General features: G+C 43.0%; 1 protein-coding gene across 4 annotated transcripts in view; it reads left to right on the top strand.

The window, feature by feature from the left end:
• The first annotated feature begins 413 nt into the window (after positions 1–413).
• ADRB2 (adrenoceptor beta 2) overlaps positions 414–19533 on the top strand; it is a 70830-nt gene continuing 51710 nt past the window's right edge. The window contains exons 1-2 of one of the 4 annotated variants that reach the window (XM_082213061.1): positions 414–2033; positions 6591–7285. In XM_082213061.1, coding sequence (XP_082069187.1) covers positions 830–2033; positions 6591–6790 — 1404 coding nt within the window. In that variant the 5' untranslated portion in view covers positions 414–829 and the 3' untranslated portion in view covers positions 6791–7285. Of the gene's footprint in view, positions 2034–4353; positions 6557–6590; positions 7286–19533 lie in introns of those variants that run through there. The other 3 variants (XM_082213064.1, XM_082213062.1, XM_082213063.1) reach the window with 3 other exon arrangements.

Raw genomic sequence — 19533 nt, 5'->3', positions numbered from 1 at the left:
ATCGGGGTGTGTCTCTCTAGTCTCCCTTCCGCCACCACCCAAGAGTAGGCTCGTCGGCTCGTCCGGATCTTCTCTCTCCTTCCCGCCAAGCGCCTCACTTCCCACCAGGCGTGGCGCACAATTCCGCACCCGGGCCCTTCTCCTGTTGCTCTTCCCAAAGCTTTCTGCTCTCGGGAACCGACGCTGCTTGGGGAACAAGGAGCCCCAAACGAGGGGCAGCCACAGCAGCCAGCGGCGTCAGCTGGGAGATCGCGGGACCAGGGAGTTTGCCGGCGGCTGCGGACCAAAGCGGAGCCTTCACTGCGTGCACCTGCAAGCGGCGGCCGCGGGGCAGCTCGTCGGAAGGCGCCGCGATCCGCTGCCGCCCGTCGGTGCCCGCGCCGCTACTGTGCCGTTCGGTCTCTGTGTGTGGCTCCCTCCCTCCCGCCTATTGGCTAGGAGGTGCCCGACGTCACAATGGGGAGTTCCTATAACTCCCCCACACTCTCAACATAACGGGCTCCGGGCAAGTTCTAGGCAGTCGGGAGGTGACGAAAGGGAGGAGGGTCCGAGCAGACAAATGCCTCCGCAGCGGCAGGCTGCATGCGGCTCCCGGTCCCGCCAAGCCCCGCGTGCGCTCGCCAAGCCTGGATCTTCTCCAGCGCGCCCGTAGCGCCCACTGAGAGCAGAGAGCCTGCAAAGGGGCCAGCGGCCGGGCGCTTCGGAGCCTTGGTCACACCCGGCGGGACGGACAGACCCTCGGCGCGCGGACCTGCCGAGAGGCGCTCCAATAAGAGCGGCGCGCAAGAAGGGCTCGGACGCGGCTGCTTTCCCGGAGGGGCCGAGCGCGATGGAAGCGGTGAGCGCCGCCAGCGCCCTGCAAGCCACGCTGGGCGCCAACAGCAGCAGCAGCAGCAGCAGCGGGCAGAGCGCGGGCAACTCCACCGGCTCGGAAGAGAGCTGGGTGGTGGGCATGGGCATCCTCATGTCCCTGATAGTGCTGGCCATCGTCTTCGGCAACGTGCTGGTGATCACCGCCATCGCCCGCTTCCAGAGGCTGCAGACGGTCACCAACTATTTCATCACGTCGCTGGCTTGCGCGGACTTGCTGATGGGGCTGGCGGTGGTCCCTTTCGGAGCCAGCCACATCATCCAGCTCACGTGGAAGTTCGGGAACTTCTGGTGCGAGTTCTGGACCGCCATCGACGTGCTGTGCGTGACGGCCAGCATCGAGACTCTGTGCGTCATTGCCGTGGACAGGTACTTCGCCATCACCTCCCCCTTCAAGTACCAAAGCCTCCTGACCAAGAATAAAGCCAGGATGGTCATCCTGTTGGTTTGGGTCATTTCTATCCTAACCTCCTTCTTGCCCATCCAGATGCACTGGTACAGAGCCACGGACTCCAAGGCCAAAGAGTGCTATGCCGATGAGACTTGCTGCGACTTCTTCACCAACAAAGAGTATGCCATCACTTCTTCCATCATCTCCTTCTACTTGCCCTTGGTAGTCATGGTCTTTGTCTACGCCAGGGTCTTCCAGGTGGCCCAGAAGCAGCTGAAGAAGATAGGCAAATGCGAAGGGAGGTTCCACCAGCAAAGTTCACAGCAGGAGCAGCAGGCTGGAAGGGGGATCCACAGGAGGGCATCCAAGTTTTGCTTGAGGGAACACAAAGCGCTCAAAACCCTGGGCATTATCATGGGCACCTTCACGCTGTGCTGGCTCCCGTTCTTCATCGTCAACATTGTGCATGTCGTCTCGGAGGACGTCATCCCCAAATTTGTGTACATCTTTTTGAACTGGGTGGGATATGTCAATTCGGCCTTCAACCCTTTGATTTACTGCCGAAGCCCAGACTTCAGGTATGCTTTCCAGGAGATCCTTTGCTTCCGGAGGTCTGCCCTGAAAATGTACGTCAATGGATATTCCAACAGCAATGGGAAAAACGATTTCAATGGGGATCACAATGGCTATCATATGGGACAAGAGAAGGCTAGCGAACTGCTGTGCGAAGAAGGAAGCCCCCACACTGGGGAAGAGTTTTTGCACTGTAAAGGTACTGTCTTGCATGGTAGCATTAACTCCCAGGAGACCGAGCCTAGCACAGGGGACTCCCTCTTGTCGTGATTGTTGTCATTGCAAAGTGCAGAGAATAGAATGTAGTGGCTGTCTGGCAGCCGCACTCAAGACAAGGTTTACCCAGAATGTGGGAGCTGCCCCGTAGTTTAGCAGTCGATGGAAATGTTTAAGGATGGGCATATGTGGATTTGTATATGTGCATATTAGAGCCCCCTTCTGCCACCAAGGGTTAAGACACTGCAGGGGTTAGCCTCCAAAGGAGTTTATTCTTGTGATGTAGTGTTACCAAACTCATCTACCTCACAGGTGTAGGAATAATATTGAACTGAGCTGCTGTTCCTAAAACTGAAATCCCTACACGCAAGAAGGAATTTGGTGCTACTGATGGCTCACCCTTTCGTCGGAAAACAATAGCTTTAAAGACTGTTTTAAGGCAAGAAGTTAGGGTTGGCTGTAGAGTGCTTAGGAATCTGTAAAGTCAAGTGTTTACTTTTGTTTTCAGAATATTGTCCGTAGTAGTGACCAAGTTTCCTGAACATGTTCTTCGCTGCAGCAAGCATTACCTTTGAAATCCTCACTAATGTCAGCTGTTTGTTGATATTAGCACAAAAACCCTTTCAATTCCCTTCAATTTAGATTTGTATTTATTTTCTACCCACACAACCCTGATCTTATCTCATTTTCATTAGCCGGCACTATTCAAATGCCAGATACTTATGTAGTTGTGAAAGCAGTACCTGGTGTTGCTTTCCAGCGAAACCAGTCCTCCCTCGCTGTTCATTTATGATAATTTCCCCAAGGCAATAATATGCTGGTGTCCTGCATTGGGGCTCACTGTTCCCTATTAGAGTCTTGGCAAATGGACTGGGCGTCAGCTTAGATGACATGGAACCTGTGTGCATTAAACCTTGTAAAATCATTAACCCACACTTTTTGCTGCCGTTGCCATAACCCAGAAAATGACAGCAAGAGACCTAGAAGTGAAATACGTTTAAGCCCAGTTTGCATTAGGGTATAAAGCAACATTTCATTTCTAAGGGCAGAGGAGCTGAATCACCTGCTGTGCCAATGATTTCATTTGCCCTTCTCTGACTTCTAGCCCAGCAATGACAGGAAGGTAAAGGTATTTATTACTCAGAGCAGTGCTTTGCTGCTTTTGGATCAACAAGTAGCTAGCAAGCTGTTCTCATTTAGGAACCCCCCCCCCCCACTAACTAGTTAAGTTTATGGAATGATTTTAAAGGCATTAACCTATTACAACTATAATTAAGGTAGTAATCACTCCCTTTCCACTAATTCCACTCTTTCTGTTTGACTAAAACACAGCCCGCAAGAACCCACCGGCAATGAATTCTGGGATAGATCTGGGATTGACCTGGCCTATTATATTCCTCCTTCATTTGTTAAATTAGTACCCAGTGTGCTTGATGGTCTACCTCATCCCTGCCCTGGAGGTGTTTAGGTGAAGTAAAGGGTTTATGTGGCCATTTGTATTTTAGGTTCACTGAGCTGTATAGCCACTTCCCCTTGCACCATCAGACATCTTGCCCCTTTTGGTTCTTTGTAAAGACTGCCTTCCTTTTCTGTTCTGGGCCCGCAAATCATTCTGTGCTCTTCTGCAAAACTAATCAGTACTGCTGCTTTTGAACAAAAGCTGAAAGTGTGTCGTGACAAAGCTTGTTGCTGTGTCACTCAAACTCACCCTGTTTCCTGATCTGAGTAGGGTGTACAACTCTTGTCACTTTTTGATTAAAAAAAAAATAAAAACATCTCAAACAACGACAACAAATGACAAACTGTTAGGATTCTAGAAGCAGGAGATAATTCTTGAAATATTATTCTGAATGTTTTTGCTTTTACATCTGAACTGAGCTTTACTAATAAGGCTGAAACTGTTGCTGGGGATGCACAATCATCTCCCTGAGGCTGTCCAACTCAGTTTAGTGTGGTGTCTCTGTGTGGTGTCCACACACATTATGAGTGGGCCAGCAAACATTGGCCACCTTCCATGTGAACTGCTGGATGTGAGCCTCCTTCAGTTGCAGTATATGACACAGTGACCTGTCGTGCATAACCCATAGATGTAGTGAAATACAGAATAATGAAATGAAATAATCGAGAAAGGCAGCATCTGCAGAAGGTCCCAGGTTCAATATCCAGCCTCTCCAGGTCGGGCTGGTGAGGAATCCTGTCTGAAACCATGGAGTGCCTTTGCCAGAGCTGAGCTAGATGGACCAATCTGACTCAATATAAGGCAGCTTCCTAAAAATCCATTTGTGTTTCTTCCATTGGCACAGAGCTCCCTCACCTGGCAACCAAAGCCTAACTCCCATTAATTTCTAATGTACTTGGGAGAGGAGAAGACTTATAGAATCGTGGAGTTGGAAGGGACCAGACAGAAGGAAGTATGCATTGTTTTTCCCCAGATTAATTTGACTCATGGCAACGAAGATTGTGATTCATTGTATTTCAAAGGATTCAGTATTTTTGGACACACTTTTGAAACAGCCTATGGCTCCATAGGAGACTTTCTAAGGCTGCCAGTCCTATACTCAGTTTCCCAGGAGCTGGAGCATAGGATCCCTTTTTATGGAGAAACGCTGAGTCAGCTCAGCCTGGTTTTGATTTGCCTGCTTTCTGGTTTGCTAGATTTTCTGACAAGTTGCTTTCTTTTTCTTCTGAGTTTCCTGTATGTCAGCTCCAGGGCTGTCAGATGGGAATCTGATATGATGCATGAGTCAACAGGTGCAAGAAAGAGGGGGGTAGGAAGTCTGAAGTGGGTGGAAGACAAGTGCCAAGCTATGTCGTCAGGGTCTTTGGTCCTGTCAGGACGCAGAACAAACTTGCAGATGATCCAACTATTGATGTTTTACATAAGTTCAACCCTCCCCCATTCCATGCACAACTTTATTTTCAGGGCATGATTGACAAGGGGATGTGAAAGTGCCCGAGACTGACACAGCAGAGGATATAATGCAATCTGCTGCCTCTCTACAAGGCAGTGGCACATTTTCATTTCCTGTTTGTCTGCCTATCTGCTCATTATTATTCTAATTCCTCCACTTAGCATCTGGGTAGCTGAACTGAAGGCCTTCCCAATCTTTTGGGAACAGAGTGCTATTTTAAGCTCCCCAGCACAACCAGAGATTCCCTTCCCCACCCCTACCCCCGCTGTAAACATCAGGGAAATTGCAAGAAGTAAAACATAATACTATATATATATTTCTTATGTTTGCAATATTGAAACCCACCCCCAGCATTTTTAAGGACAATAGTTCACCATAGGTAAATTTATAAATCACAGTAAACCATGGTTTATGATGATGGGAATGAGCTGCCTTCGGTTTGTGCACCCCTCTCTTCCTCTGGCACATCCCTAAGAAGGAGATCAGAAGATTTCACATCTGTTTCTAGTTACTGTAGTTTAGCATCATGCCCCAATTCTAAACTCTGGTTAATCTTAGCTATGGTTTGTTGAAACAAGTCAACTTCAAAACTCAAGCAGCAGTGGTTTAGAAATCCCAGGCATCAGAGAATGCCTTGTCTTCCTTCAACGAATTCTTGTCCCCTTTCTACATTAACAACCTTGTGTGGTGTCAGGGCAGACCTCTTTGCCTCTTCCCTCCTCCCGCAGGCATATCTAAGGGGCCAAGATAGTTGCATGGGTTTGATTCATGTCATGTGACATTCAAAGCGAAAGTTCTTCCATCTCTCTGAAATGATGCTTTGAGTGATAGGTCAACTTCTTGGAAGTTGAAGTCATTTTCCTTGGCTCTCTTAATATCAGAGACTTCCTGTTAGCACAGAACTGTTGTTGTTTCAATATCTTTGAATGTGTTTGTCCATTATTATTATTTTAATTGCTTGAAATAGCTACTGGCCAATCATGGTGTCTTTCATGCTGCCGGCAGCCAATATATACATTTGGATCAGACCCTGAGAATTCTAATAAGAAGTTTCCTAGAATAGTGTCTTGATGGGGAAAACATTGGGGAAGGGGGGAAAACTTGTTTTGTTCTTTTAGGCCTAGCCTCACTTTAAAATAAAAGTGTGTTGGGGACGCACTCAAAGCACTTTATATAAATATGTATGGACTTATATTTTGTTTATTGTCTGACACAATGTAATTTCAAGCAAGGGGCTGCTAAAAGAATGGTAAAGTAATGAGAAGCATGTATGATGTATGGGGGGAGGGAACAATCTTTGCATTGTGATATGAAACTGGCATTTGCAATCTTTTTGTGGTAAGGTAGTTCACGGTGTTGTCTGCAGGCCGGACATCGATCACCGTGGCAAAAAACAAACAAACAAACAAATAAATAAAGGCTGAAAGCCTTTCTCAAAACAAGAATGAAAGTCTGCAAACAACTCTTAATGAAAGTGAGAGCAAGTGGTATGAACTGTATAGTGTTGACTGGAATGTATGGAGAGTTTGTGCTCAAAACGCCTTTGGGATTGCCTCTCTTTGTTTTGTACATATTAAAGCACTGATGGACTTTCTGCTGTTTTACACTCCCTTTTTTTTTTTGCTTAGCAAACACCACAGTGGGCATCACTCATTCATTAATGGCATGCCCTGGCTGGTGTGTCTTTATTCAACACATGCTTGATAGGGAAGTTCCTTTCTCTGGAAACACAGAAGACTCCTGCCTGCCTGTCTCCTTTCTAGCTGAGCCAGTGAAAGATTTGCTGAGTCCCATGAGAAATGCTGTTTGCAGAATGTGCAACATTTAATTTTTCACAAAACTCTTCCATCTACCTCTGCTTTCTGAGCACAGCCCAACCCCTTAGCTCTGCAGTTCACAACGCAGAGTACTAACCACTATACGATCATGGCTCGCTTCATTCTTTAAAAAAGCTCTGCAGTTCAAAAGCATTTTTTGCCACATTCATATTTCCCGTCCCATAATGCACCTTCATAAACCTTTCAACTTGTGCCTCTGTCAGGCTTGAGGCTTGTTTTTACTCAGGTCAAGTTATTACGGGACTCAAAAGCCCGGCCCTTCCTGAACTTGGATGCAAGAGGAAGGACATGTTGCTGCAAGCTTTGGAGGGGAAATCCTACTGGCAGAACTCTGACAATTCTCCCTCCTGCTTGTCAAGTACACTTAAGGGATAGGCTCAGAGCAGCTCTCTTTCCAAACAGGATAGGGAAGCAATCATGGATTGTCTCCTGTATCTCTTCATTTACCCATAGGTTACAATCCTAAATGGATTTACAATGGAGTAAACACCAATGAAGGGACGCGGGTGGCGCTGTGGGCTAAAGCCTCAGCGCCTAGGGCTTGCCGATCGAAAGGTCGGCGGTTCGAATCCCCGCGGCGGGGTGCGCTCCCGCTGCTCGGTCCCAGCGCCTGCCCACCTAGCAGTTCGAAAGCACCCCCGGGGGCAAGTAGATAAATAGGTACCGCTTACCAGCGGGAAGGTAAACGGCGTTCCGTGTGCGGCTCTGGCTCGCCAGAGCAGCGTTGTCACGCTGGCCACGTGACCCGGAAGTGTCTGCGGACAGCGCTGGCCCCCGGCCAATAGATGTGAGATGGGCGCACAAACCCCAGAGTCTGTCAAGACTGGCCCGTTCGGGCAGTGGTACCTTTACCTTTACCTTTACCTAAACACCAATGAACACAGTGGGAGTTACTGCTGAGTAAACATGTGTTGTAATTATGAAACATGCTTCCTGTTCCTGTATACAGAAAGGTGCCTTTGATGGAATCAGACCACTGGTCCACTGAGCTCAGACTAGGGTTTCTGGCCCAAGAATGGACAGAGCACTATGAAACAGAATGTAAGGAGAGGAACCTTCTAGGACAACAAATCTGGGATACTGTAAAATTCAACGCTCTGCACTGTTCCCAACCTTTTGAAACACATGTTTTGTTGAGGGGTTTATTTAACATTTTCCCATGAAGGTGGGAAATTGGTTGAGAATCAAGAGAACAGGTAATTTGGACAGTCTGAAGGGTGAGGTACTTAAAGGTGAAGGCTCATCTCGCTCTATAGGCCGAGGGAGCCGGCGTTTGTCTACAGACAGCTTCCGGGTCATGTGGCCAGCATGACTAAGCTGCTTCTGGCGAACCAGAGCAGCACACGGAAACGCCGTTTACCTTCCCGCTGGAGCGGTACCTATTTATCTATTTGCACTTTGACATGCTTTCAAACTGCTAGGTTGGCAGGAGCAGGGACCGAGCAACGGGAGCTCACCCTGTCGCGGGGATTTGAACCGCTGACCTTCTGATCGGCAAGTCCTAGGCTCTGTGGTTTAACCCACAGCGCCACCCGTGTCCCATGGACCTTCCAAAATGAATAAGTGTGGAAGGAGAAGAGAAAGCAATAAAAACACTACTATTACAGCCTTCTTGCAATGAAGTACATCCTGGGTCTTGAAGTATGTTTTAAAGTAGATTCAAACTCAGTAGATATTTCAGTGTTTAGAAAAATGAAGTTTAGATTGAGGGAGCTTCTCCTAGTAGTATTCCACATGACATGTTATTGGGTGCCTTGTGCTTGCTGGATACCAATCATCGTACTCAAACAGCAGGCAGATCATTGCAGTTTTTGTTTTGTTTTTTAGTGTTATTGATTGGTTCCTCCCCTCTTCTTGCTCATTATGAGGTCCTAAGCAGGCCCAGTGTGTTGCTTCATCTTGGTAAGAAGCCTGACCACATCTCAGGGCTGTACTGTATGTGGAATAATGACACTAGAAGGGTACACAATTGAGAAAAGTCACCAAGTCAACAAACACATTTTCTCTTCAGATAAACATTAACAGACTGTCCTAGCACTGTGAAACCTGACGCAGGGGACTTGGCAAAATCAGATGATGTTTGCTAATGAAGCCTGTTTCACACAGCATATGGCTTTTAGGTCAGTGGTGGGGGGCAGAAAATATTCCAAAATGAAAAATGCTTTGGGAAAATTTCCAGGCATTTTATTTTTCCACGGAAAATATTCTGTTTCATAAGTTCATTAATATCAGTGAACGGATGACCACTTCAGATGCAATATTAAGCAGGTCTAACAGTTTCAACTTTTTAAGATTTGCTTACTAAAAACATTGCAAATTACTCTATGGCACATACCTCTGATTTGAATAGGGCATTTTCCTGCAACCCCCCCCCCCCAATTTTCCAGAGAGACCAAATCACTGGCTTAGGTACAGGAGACTAGCATGCAGTACAGCACATTCACTGGAATGCAAACATGTTTACTCTGCCAACAGTATTTCTGGATTCCCTAAAGAAGACTCAGAATACAAGACTATACATGCCTACTCAGAGTAAGCCCTGCTGAGTTCAGTGGGACATACTTCCAGGTAAGTAAGTTTAGGACTGCAGCCTAATACACACCTGCAGACAAAGGTGTCAGAACCAGTCTTTATTATAAATAGAATTGTTTATTACATTTGTATCCTCTCTTAACTCCAAGTTGCTCAAGGCAACACCCATATTTCTCCACCGTGTTGCCTTTTATCTACACAACTTCATGAGCCGCAATTAGACTGAGGGAGAGCGACGGGCCTCAGCTCACCCAATGACCTTCATGGCTGAGTGGGAATTTGATCTCAGGTCTTCCCAGGTCCAATTTCACACACTAATCACTATACCACATATTTGTTTATTTGTTTAACAAGATTAATATACCACTTAATAAAAAACAATATTCTAAGTAGTTTACAGAAATTATATATTCATTAGAGACAGCAATAAAAACAGACTTCCGGGCTCCATCCACATGCTATGCATTTAAAGCAGTATCATACCTCTTAAAGCAGTCATGACATTCCCGAAAGAATCCTGGATTTGTTAAGTGTGCTGAGAGTTGTTATGAGACCCCTATTCCCTGGGAAGTAAGGCCAGGAGCTTCAGTACTCTTCCCTCGTGTATATTTCTACTCTGATTGACCATCACCTAGAGCTGTAGTTTGGCGTGATTGCTCGGCTCTTTTGGCTTGAGGTTGCACCAAGGCTATGCTTGACTCTGGCTACATTTGCACATTATTAGCTGGACTTTCTGTCTTAGAGTGGTTTATCTAGAGTGAGCAGCATGCTGGTGCACTCACCTCACCTCCTCTGGTGTGAACAGGATAAATAACCGAGGAAGCCTTAGTTCTGTGTTACATCTGAACCAGAGCTTGTGGTTTATTTCTCTCTAACAAGCCACGATCACCAGCCAACCTGTAGCCATGGCATGTTGTTGGCTTCCTGATCATGGCTTGTTGGGGAGCAACAAACCATGATTTCTGGTTCAAACGTAGCAGGAAGCTGAAGCTTTCTGATTTGCTTATCATGCTCCTGCTGGGGAGGAGTGAAGCAGGAGCAAATTGGGCAGCAAGTACTGGCATGATGCTCATACACAATAAACAATGACATGTCAAAAAGTCTGGCTTATTGTTATGTACAAACACAGCCACTGGTTGCCGATCTGTGGTTGTTGCATGACTGGGTCCGTAAACTGTGTGAAAATATTTCACATGACTTAATCTTTTTATTGCTGAGCGAATTTCCGGTAAATGAAAATATTACATGAATATTGGTGGCAGCCTAGTATGCAGAGTTAAAAACTTCCTGGGACAGTTCAGGGTACTGAACTGTTGCATTCTGTGAGTTTTCTGCCCTCATGACAGTGCTTGCAAACATTCCAGGAGATATGGGAAACTGTAGAAATCTGTCGGCTGACTCAGCAGCAAGAGGCAACTTGGTGCTGTCAGCATATTACATGCTTACACCCAGTTTTCACTTTGGATCAGCTTGCACATGGAGCCTTTGTGCTATCTCACTTATCCTAAATTCTGAGATTCAGCCCCTTGCCCAAAAGGGAGTGTGGCCCTCAGACTGAAAAGGTTTCTCTGTCCTCCTATAGAACTTTTTTCCTGGGTTTATGGAGTTTAATTCAGGCACATAGGAACCACCTGCTTTATGATCAATGTCAGGGTCCTGCTCTCTTTCCCATGTGGGAACAGGTGGGCAGGTATAAGAGATGTGGTCTACTGTGTGGTGGTGGCACCAGAGCCATTTCATGCCCTCCAAATGAAGAACTGCCAAGCTTCTTTCTCCTGCCTCTTTTAAGAGCTCTGTTAAAGATATCTGTATGTCAGTGTTTTTAATACTTTTAATGTTTAGTCATTGTTATTCTTTAATGTTTAGTTTTATCTTTGACCGGCATTTTTGTGACTGCTGCTCTTACAACAGTTGCCTTTCAGTTTTTCCTTACTGTTATTATTTTTACTATTTTGCGCATTGTGTTTGTTTTGAATTGTGTGTTTCATTATTTTTAAATTCCAGAACAGTAGGACAGGAAAAGAAAGGCATTTTTCCTCTCCTGCCACAACTGCCAGTCTGGGTTGGCCAGCTCTGCAAGGGGACACTTTGGAAGACTACCACCATATTTCCCTTATGCTGTCTTCTAAGCTTGGGCAGAAGTGAGACACAAGTGCTTATGAAAGGAGGCAGGTAGAACACTTTCAGTTATCTCTCATTAGAGCCCAAGATAGCTCACTGTTCTCTGTCAAATCCCACTGAGGCACACACATGTAGTGTGAGGTCAAATGGTCTAGGTATGTGACAGGCAAAAATGTCCTATTGAGTCTGGCACAAACACACACAGAAGGGTCTCAATAACCAATTTATGCAATTGATTTAGGAGAGGACTGTGTATGCTGCCTTGAGCATACATTAAATAAACAAATAATAGCAATCTCATCAATTATATAAGTGGTGAATCCTACTCACTCAAGTTTGCTAACAACTAAGTTTGTTGACAACTAAAGCTGCTAACAGAAGTTAAATGTAGCATAGTATGGATAGGCCTCCTACCAAAGTGTAGTGATGTGAGCTTTATCTTCTCTGGGAGCAGCATCCCTGCTGTTAGATAAGCCTTGCCTAAAGTCCACGGGTGTATCAGAAGCAGCCTGAATGCTGAGCGAAGAATTGCTGACAAAATTGGTACCCCAAAATACTTGATGCCAGGATTATTATTTTAAAAAATAATTAAAACAAAATATGAAAATGCCAGAATGACAATCATCATCATCCTCTACTCTTATCCAACACCTGATCTGTGTATTTACCGGTATTTATGGGCTTCAGTAATGGACAGACTTCTGCCATTGCATGAGAAGCAATGCTAATCTCATGCTTCCAGCCTCTAACTCCTGGTTTTGAAGATTACATAAGCGATTCGGAAATGTGGCATCAAGGAAAATCTTTTCTGAACTCTCCATTCGGCCGTTGTCCTTCCCTATCTGGGCTCCAGTCTTCTGTATCACATTCCCTTCACCGTATCTTATTTCCTTCATCATATGTTCTATGTGATTCTATTTAACCTGTGTGTTTTATCCAGCCCATATGACGACAGTTAATTTGGGACAGATTGTTCATTGCCCCAAATTAGACTCACTCCTTTCCTGCCCCCAACAAAAAAGTGTACACTGTACCTTTGCTAGGTTGCCAAGACACCATCACTTGCACTTTTCTCAAAATGAACAAAGTGTCCTAAGCAAACTTTCATGGGCTAACACATCTCCCTTGCAGAGTCTACTGAGCATGTGAGAAATGCAATGCATAGTCTGGAGGAGCCTTGGTGTCATGATGTCAGGGATAGTCAAAGTGGTGCCCTCCAGAGGTTTTTGAGCACCACTCCCATCCTCACTGACCATTGTCCATACTGTGCAGGGCTGATGGGAGTTGCTGCTCTAAACATCTGAAGGGCACCACATTGCCTGCCCTCATAAGTTCCTTGCAGCTGCTCTTATCCGACCAACCTCTCTTAAAAAAAGTATTTCAAAACTATTTTGCATTGAATCTGTGGCACTCAGATTTGGAGAGCCTATTTTAAAAAACGGAAATGGTATTAACATGCCCTCAGATGTCCCTCAGTAGAAATCTTGGCCACTTGGATTTTGCCTTCTCCATCAAAGTCAACTTGAAGTGTTTCCGTTCATGCCAGCATTCAGATTTCCAGCCCACTGAGAATCCAAAATGGAAGGTGTCCTGTTCCCAGATAGGAATGCTGACTGCTGTTGTGATTTTGCCTCCCCAACAGGTAGATGCTAGAGTTATGTCCTTGCAACTAGGAATGAGGGAGAAATTCAATTCCATTCACATTTAAAGGCGAACCTACCTAATTCTTCCTTTCCAAAAACAGTGTGCAAACCAAAACACAGCCATCTTAATGTAACTTTTAAATGTTTGCTGATAACTTTTTTATGCCACCAGGCTTATGCATACAAGTAAAATAATTGCTTTAACAGTCAGCTAGTGATTTTAATTGTTGTATGCCTTTTAGCGTATGATAACTGTTGCAAACCATGTTAGTTTTTAAAATAAAACTGCAGTATATAAATATTTTTATAAATAAAATAAATACATTATGCATTTGTGATGCTATTCTCCAGTCAAAAATGCACATATTGAAATGTGCATACAAATGCACATATTATTGAAAATAGCATACAGAAGTGCAGTATATTAGGAAACATTGGTTTGCAAAAATGTCTATATTAGACAAATATATACATATATATTAGGATAATTTTGAGCTGAAATGCTGATGAATTTTCATAAAGGCTTTTAGAAACAAATAAATCACAAACAGGTGTGGGAATGTGGAGAACTGAACTTAAGAGTGGAAAAATAAGAAACTGTGGGAAACTGAAATTGACAGATTAGCCCATCCCTACTTGAGGCCCAGACACCTTTAAGCCTCCCAATTCAGTGGGAAACAAGACAGCAGCGGATCCTCCTGCCATATTGCTTTCCAGTCCCCTGATTTGCGGTTACCTCCTTCCCTCGCTGCTCTGTGATGCATCTTGGAGCCCTTCTCACTACTATAGATGATGATGGGGCAGTGTACAAAAGTGTCAGGATAGGACAATCAGCCATTGTACTGAAATATTTAAAGCTCTGCTGATGAGGTGGCAATCGTAGTAGATGGTTGAAAGCTAGCAAGACAGAAAACAAGATGCCGGACAGTCTGCTGGGCAGATCGGATTGAGGTTTCATTATTGCAAAGAAGGGAAACTGAATCTGTGGATTTTAAGTGCCGCTTACCCTAGAATAGCTTTGTGAGATAATGAGCATCAGTTGTTAGAGTGGAAAGCACAACTCGATTAGAGTCATAAGGAAAGGGGAACAGTGATTGACCATCCATTTTCTCAGTGAATGAGGTCTTTTTTTTAAAACAAAACAAAACCCTATTAATAACTCAGCTGAATGAAAAGCCTTATTGTGGAATGGGAAGCTTACTTAAATTATACCCTCTCAATAGAAGAGAATTATAATTGAAAGGGTGTATAATATTGCTGGAAATTAGCAAGACTACACAGAGAAAGCTCATCTTATTTACTCTTTTTTTTTTATTTTTATAAAATTTTTATTAGTTTTACAAAAGTTTTTATAACAAACAAACATAAAAGAAAAACAAACAAACAAACAAATATAATTTCAAAATATCCTTTCATAGACTTCTTTCCTCGGACTTCCCCATACCTCCCCTTTCTGCATCCTCATGTCCAAATTTTATAGCAACTTATAAATGTTCTTTCCCATCCTAATTCATCATGGTCCTTTCTTAATCTGATCTTATATTACTGCAACCCTTTCTCTCTGTAAAATCTCGACATTCTAAGCTTCATCAAGTTTATAATAGTTCTTAAGATAAATCTTGAATTTCTTCCAGTCTTCTTCCGCAGTCTCCTTTCCCTGGTCACGAATTCTGCTCGTCATTTCCGCCAATGTCATATAGTCAATCACTTTCATCTGCCATTCTTCCAAGGTGGGTAAATCTTGTGTCTTCCAATACTTTGCGATCAGTATTCTTGCTGCTGTTGTTGCATACATGAAAAAAGTTCTGTCCTTTTTTGGCACCAATTGGCCGACAATGCCCAAGAGAAAGGCCTCTGGTTTCTTAAGGAAGGTATATTTAAATACCTTTTTCATTTCATTATATATCATCTCCCAGAAAGCCTTAATCTTCGGGCATGTCCACCAAAGATGATAAAAAGTACCTTCAGTTTCCTTACATTTCCAACATTTGTTATCAGGCAAATGGTAAATTTTTGCTAGCTTAACTGGGGTCATGTACCACCTATAGACCATTTTCATAACATTTTCCTTTAAAGCACTACATGCCGTAAATTTAATACCAGTGTTCCACAACCTTTCCCAGTCAGCAGACATAATATTATGACCAATGTCCTGTGCCCACTTAATCATAACTGATTTAACTGTTTCATCTTGTGTATTCCATTTCAACAGCAAGTTATACATTCTTGACAAGTTCTTAGTATTGGGTTCTAACAGTTCTGTCTCAAGTTTTGATTTTTCCACCTGGAAGCCAATTTTCCTGTCTTGTTTGAAAACCTCCATTATTTGATAGTAGTGGAGCCAATCTTGTACTTTGGGTTTTAGTTTTTCATGACTCTTTAATTTCAGTTTCTCTCCATCCTGTTCTAAGATCTCACAATACTTTGGCCATCCGTCCTCCATATTAACTTTCTTGTGGGCCTTAGCCTCTAAGGGTGACAACCATCTAGGGGTTTTGTTTTCCAACAGATCTTTATATCTCATCCAAACATTGAACAACGCTTTCCTTACAATATGATTTTTAAAGGCACTATGCACTTTGATTTTGTCATACCATAGATATGCATGCCAGCCAAATGCATTATTGAAACCTTCTAAGTCCAAGATATCTGTATTCTCGAGGAGCATCCACTCTTTCAGCCAGCAGAATGCTGCTGCTTCATAGTACAATTTTAAGTCCGGCAGGGCAAATCCCCCTCTTTCTTTTGCATCTGTTAATATTTTATATTTTATTCTGGGCTTTTTGCCCTGCCAGACAAATTTCGCAATATCTTTCTGCCACCTCTTGAAACAGTCCATCTTGTCAATAATCTGCAAAGTTTGAAATAAAAACAACATTCTAGGCAATACATTCATCTTAATCACTGCAATTCGGCCTAACATTGACAATCTCAAATTTGACCATATTTCTAGATCTTTTTTAATTTCTGACCAGCATTTTTCATAATTATCCTTATACAGATTCAAATTTTTAGATGTTAAATTAACCCCTAGATATTTCACCTTCTTAACCACCGTCAGACCTGTCTCTTCTTGAAACTTATTCTTTTCCATATCTGTTAGGTTTTTCCCTAAGACTTTAGTTTTTTGTTTATTCAATTTAAATCCGGCTACCTGCCCAAATTGTTGGATTATTTCCAACACTCTTTTTGTACTAGTGTTTGGCTCCTGCAAAGTCAATACAAGGTCATCTGCGAACGCTCTTAACTTATAGTGTTTAGTTCCGACCTGTACACCTTTAACTTGCTGGTCATCTCTAATCATGTTCAGCAACACCTCCAGGACCGAAATAAAAAGCAATGGGGAAATTGGGCACCCCTGTCGTGTTCCTTTTTCTATCTTAAGTTCCTCAGTTATTACATTGTTTACAATTAGCTTAGCTTTTTGTTCAGAATATATTGCACCCATACCATTCTCAAATCCTTGTCCTACCCCCATCCCATGAAGATTCTTTTTCATAAAACTCCACGAAATATTGTCAAAGGCTTTCTCCGCATCCACAAATATCAAAACTGCTTTAGTATTTATATTCACCTCTAACTTTTCCAAAATGTCTATTATGTTCCTAACATTGTCTGAGAGGTGTCTTTTTGGGAGAAAGCCTGCTTGGTCTCTGTGAATCTTCTCCATCAATACTCTTTTAAATCTTTTTGCTAAAATGTCTGCAAAAATTTTGTAATCCACATTCAATAATGAAATTGGGCGGTAGTTCTTCAATTGAGTCTTTTCAGTCTCTGTCTTTGGTATGAGTGAGATATATGCTTCTTTCCACGATTCGGGTGCCTTTTTTCCCTCTAAGATCTCGTTACAAACTTCCTTCAACGGTTGTATTAGCCATTCCTTTAAAGATTTGTAATATCTGGAAGTCAGTCCATCTGGCCCTGGAGATTTGCCCAATTGCATATCCTGAATGGCACCCTCTATCTCTTGTTCTGTTATTCTCTGGTTTAGCTCCACCTTGCTATGATGAGAGATTTTTTGTAATCCATATTTATTAAGGAATTTATCTATGTCCTCTTCATTTTGTAATCCTTGGGAATAGAGTTTTTTGAAATAACTCACAAAGCAATTTCTTATCTCGTTGGGTTTAGATATATTTTTTCCATCCACTTCTAGACTTGTAACTGTGTTTAATTTCTGTCTTTTCTTAAGTTGCCATGCCAGAAGTTTACCACATTTGTCTGCCGACTCAAATGTCTTTTGTTTCATTTGCTTTATTTTCCATTCTATCTCTTGGTTCATCAATTCCATATATTGTGTTTGATACAACTTAATCTCCCTCAAAATCTCCTGAGACTTTGGTTTTGATCTTAATTTTTCCTCTCCTTCTTTTATCTTTTCCAAAATTTTTTCCTTTTTCTCATTCTGTTTTCTCTTCTTTATTGAGTTTTGTTGAATCAAAAATCCTCGCATCACAGCTTTACTTGCGTCCCAGATCACTCTTTTTTCCACATCGCCCTTTAGATTGATTTCAAAATAGTCCTTTAGAGTTTTTTGGGCCTTCATGTGGATCTCTCTATCTCGAAATAGGGTGTCATTCATTCTCCATCTAAACTGACCAGTTGTTGTAAATTTCATTTCCATCTTCACGGCGTTATGGTCGGAACAGGTTTTTGGGCAGATTTCTACCTTCTTAATCTTTGGAGCCATTCCACTAGTAACCCAGATTTGGTCAATTCTGGTCCAGGTCATCTTTGCATGGGAGAAAAAGGTTCCCTCTCTTTCAAGAGGGTTCCTTGTTCTCCAAATGTCTATTAAGTCCATATTTTCAGTCATTTCGAAAAAAGTCTTTGGGAGTCTCCCTTCTTTAGTAAGAGTCAGTCTTTGTGTCTTGTCCATGTTTGTAGAAACTACACCATTCATATCTCCCATAATTATCATATTGTATTCCAAATAATCCGTCAAAGTTTCATGAAGTTTTTTGAAAAATTCTGCTTTACCTTCATTTGGCGCATAGATCCCAATTATCAAAAATTTTTCTCCTTGTACCTGAATCTCCACCGCTAAATATCTTCCTTGTTCATCCTTAAACATCATTTTTGGAGCCCACTTCTCTTTTACATAAATCACAACTCCTCTTTTTTTAACTTTGTCCGACGAAATAAATTCTTGTCCCAATTTTTTATTCATAAGCAGTCTCCTGTGTGCTCTGGTTATATGGGTTTCCTGTAAGCAAATCAAGTCCAGTTGTTCTCTGTTCAAAATATGGAATATTTGTCGTCTCTTCAAAGGGCTGTTCATCCCATTACAATTCCAACTAAGGAATTGCAGGGCCATCTTGTTATTTTTCTGGTATTCCTCCAACAGCTCCCAGTTGTTGTTCCTCCTCTGTTGGTGGTGGAAGGTTCTGTCCAAACGAAAGGTTCAGGATGTCAATTACACTCCTTTGCTCAGCAATTGGGTCTACAGTTCCTTTCTGTAGGTCTTCCTGATTTCTTTGCAGGAACCTGTCTTTATCCTGTATCGTCTTTATTTTCACCTTCTTCCCTCTATAGTCAAAAGACAGTCCCTGTGGAAATTCCCACCTGAAAAGAATGGTGTTCTTCTTCAACAGGTAGACCAAATCCTTATAGGAAGCTCTCAAGTCCAAAATATGTTTAGGAATATCTTTAAAGATCTGTATCGGAGAGTTCCCAATTTGTAAGGCCTTTTCAAAGTGCAGTCTTAGAATTTTGTCTCTTTCCTCCTTCGATCTCAAGGTAATCAGACAGTCTCTCGGCGCCTTTCTGTTCTGTCTTCTGCCCAGTCTAAATGCTGTTGTGATTTTAAATTCGTCTTCCTCTAGGTCTTCCCAGAAATCAGCAAACTCTTTCGTTAAAAAGTCCGTAAGATTGTCTCCTTCGTCCTCTGGAATTGATCGTAATTTCAAATTCCTTTCTTTTCTTTGTAGTTCCCACAATGCCAGAGTTGTGTCGTGGTCATAGACCTTCCTGGCGATCGGTTCTAATTTTTCCTGGGTCTCTCCAGCAATAGTTCTGGCTTCCTCTGCAATTTGACGTGTGGCAGAATTTTCTTGTGTAAGCCTGTTTATAGATTCTGTATTCAGGTCAAGTCTTGTTGTTAAATCTGTCAATTTCTGTGAATTCTCTGTCAATTTCTTGGTATTTTCAGCCGTCTGCTTTGTTAGATTCTCCAGAGACTGGTTTATCTTAAGAAGGGCTTGCGACACTGCATCCATGGAGACTGCTGTACCTTTTTCTTGTCGTGTTGTCACTGTAGGGGTTATGCCTGAGATCGAGCCTCTTTTCTTGTGTTGCTGTAGCTGTTGTTGATATTGCCTTGTCTTGACTCTCGTGCTTATCTCATCTGCTGGGCCACTCATATCTCAAGGTCGTTTCCCACGAGAGCCTTCTCCTAAGGGAAAATTCCACTGTCCCAAAGCGTAGCAACTTTTAAT

This window comes from Podarcis vaucheri (genome assembly GCF_965113315.1).
Source record: "Podarcis vaucheri genome assembly, chromosome: 2".
Taxonomy (NCBI): Eukaryota; Metazoa; Chordata; class Lepidosauria; order Squamata; family Lacertidae; genus Podarcis; species Podarcis vaucheri.
Note: the sequence above shows the minus strand (reverse complement) of the source record. Positions and strands in the feature narration are given on the sequence as shown.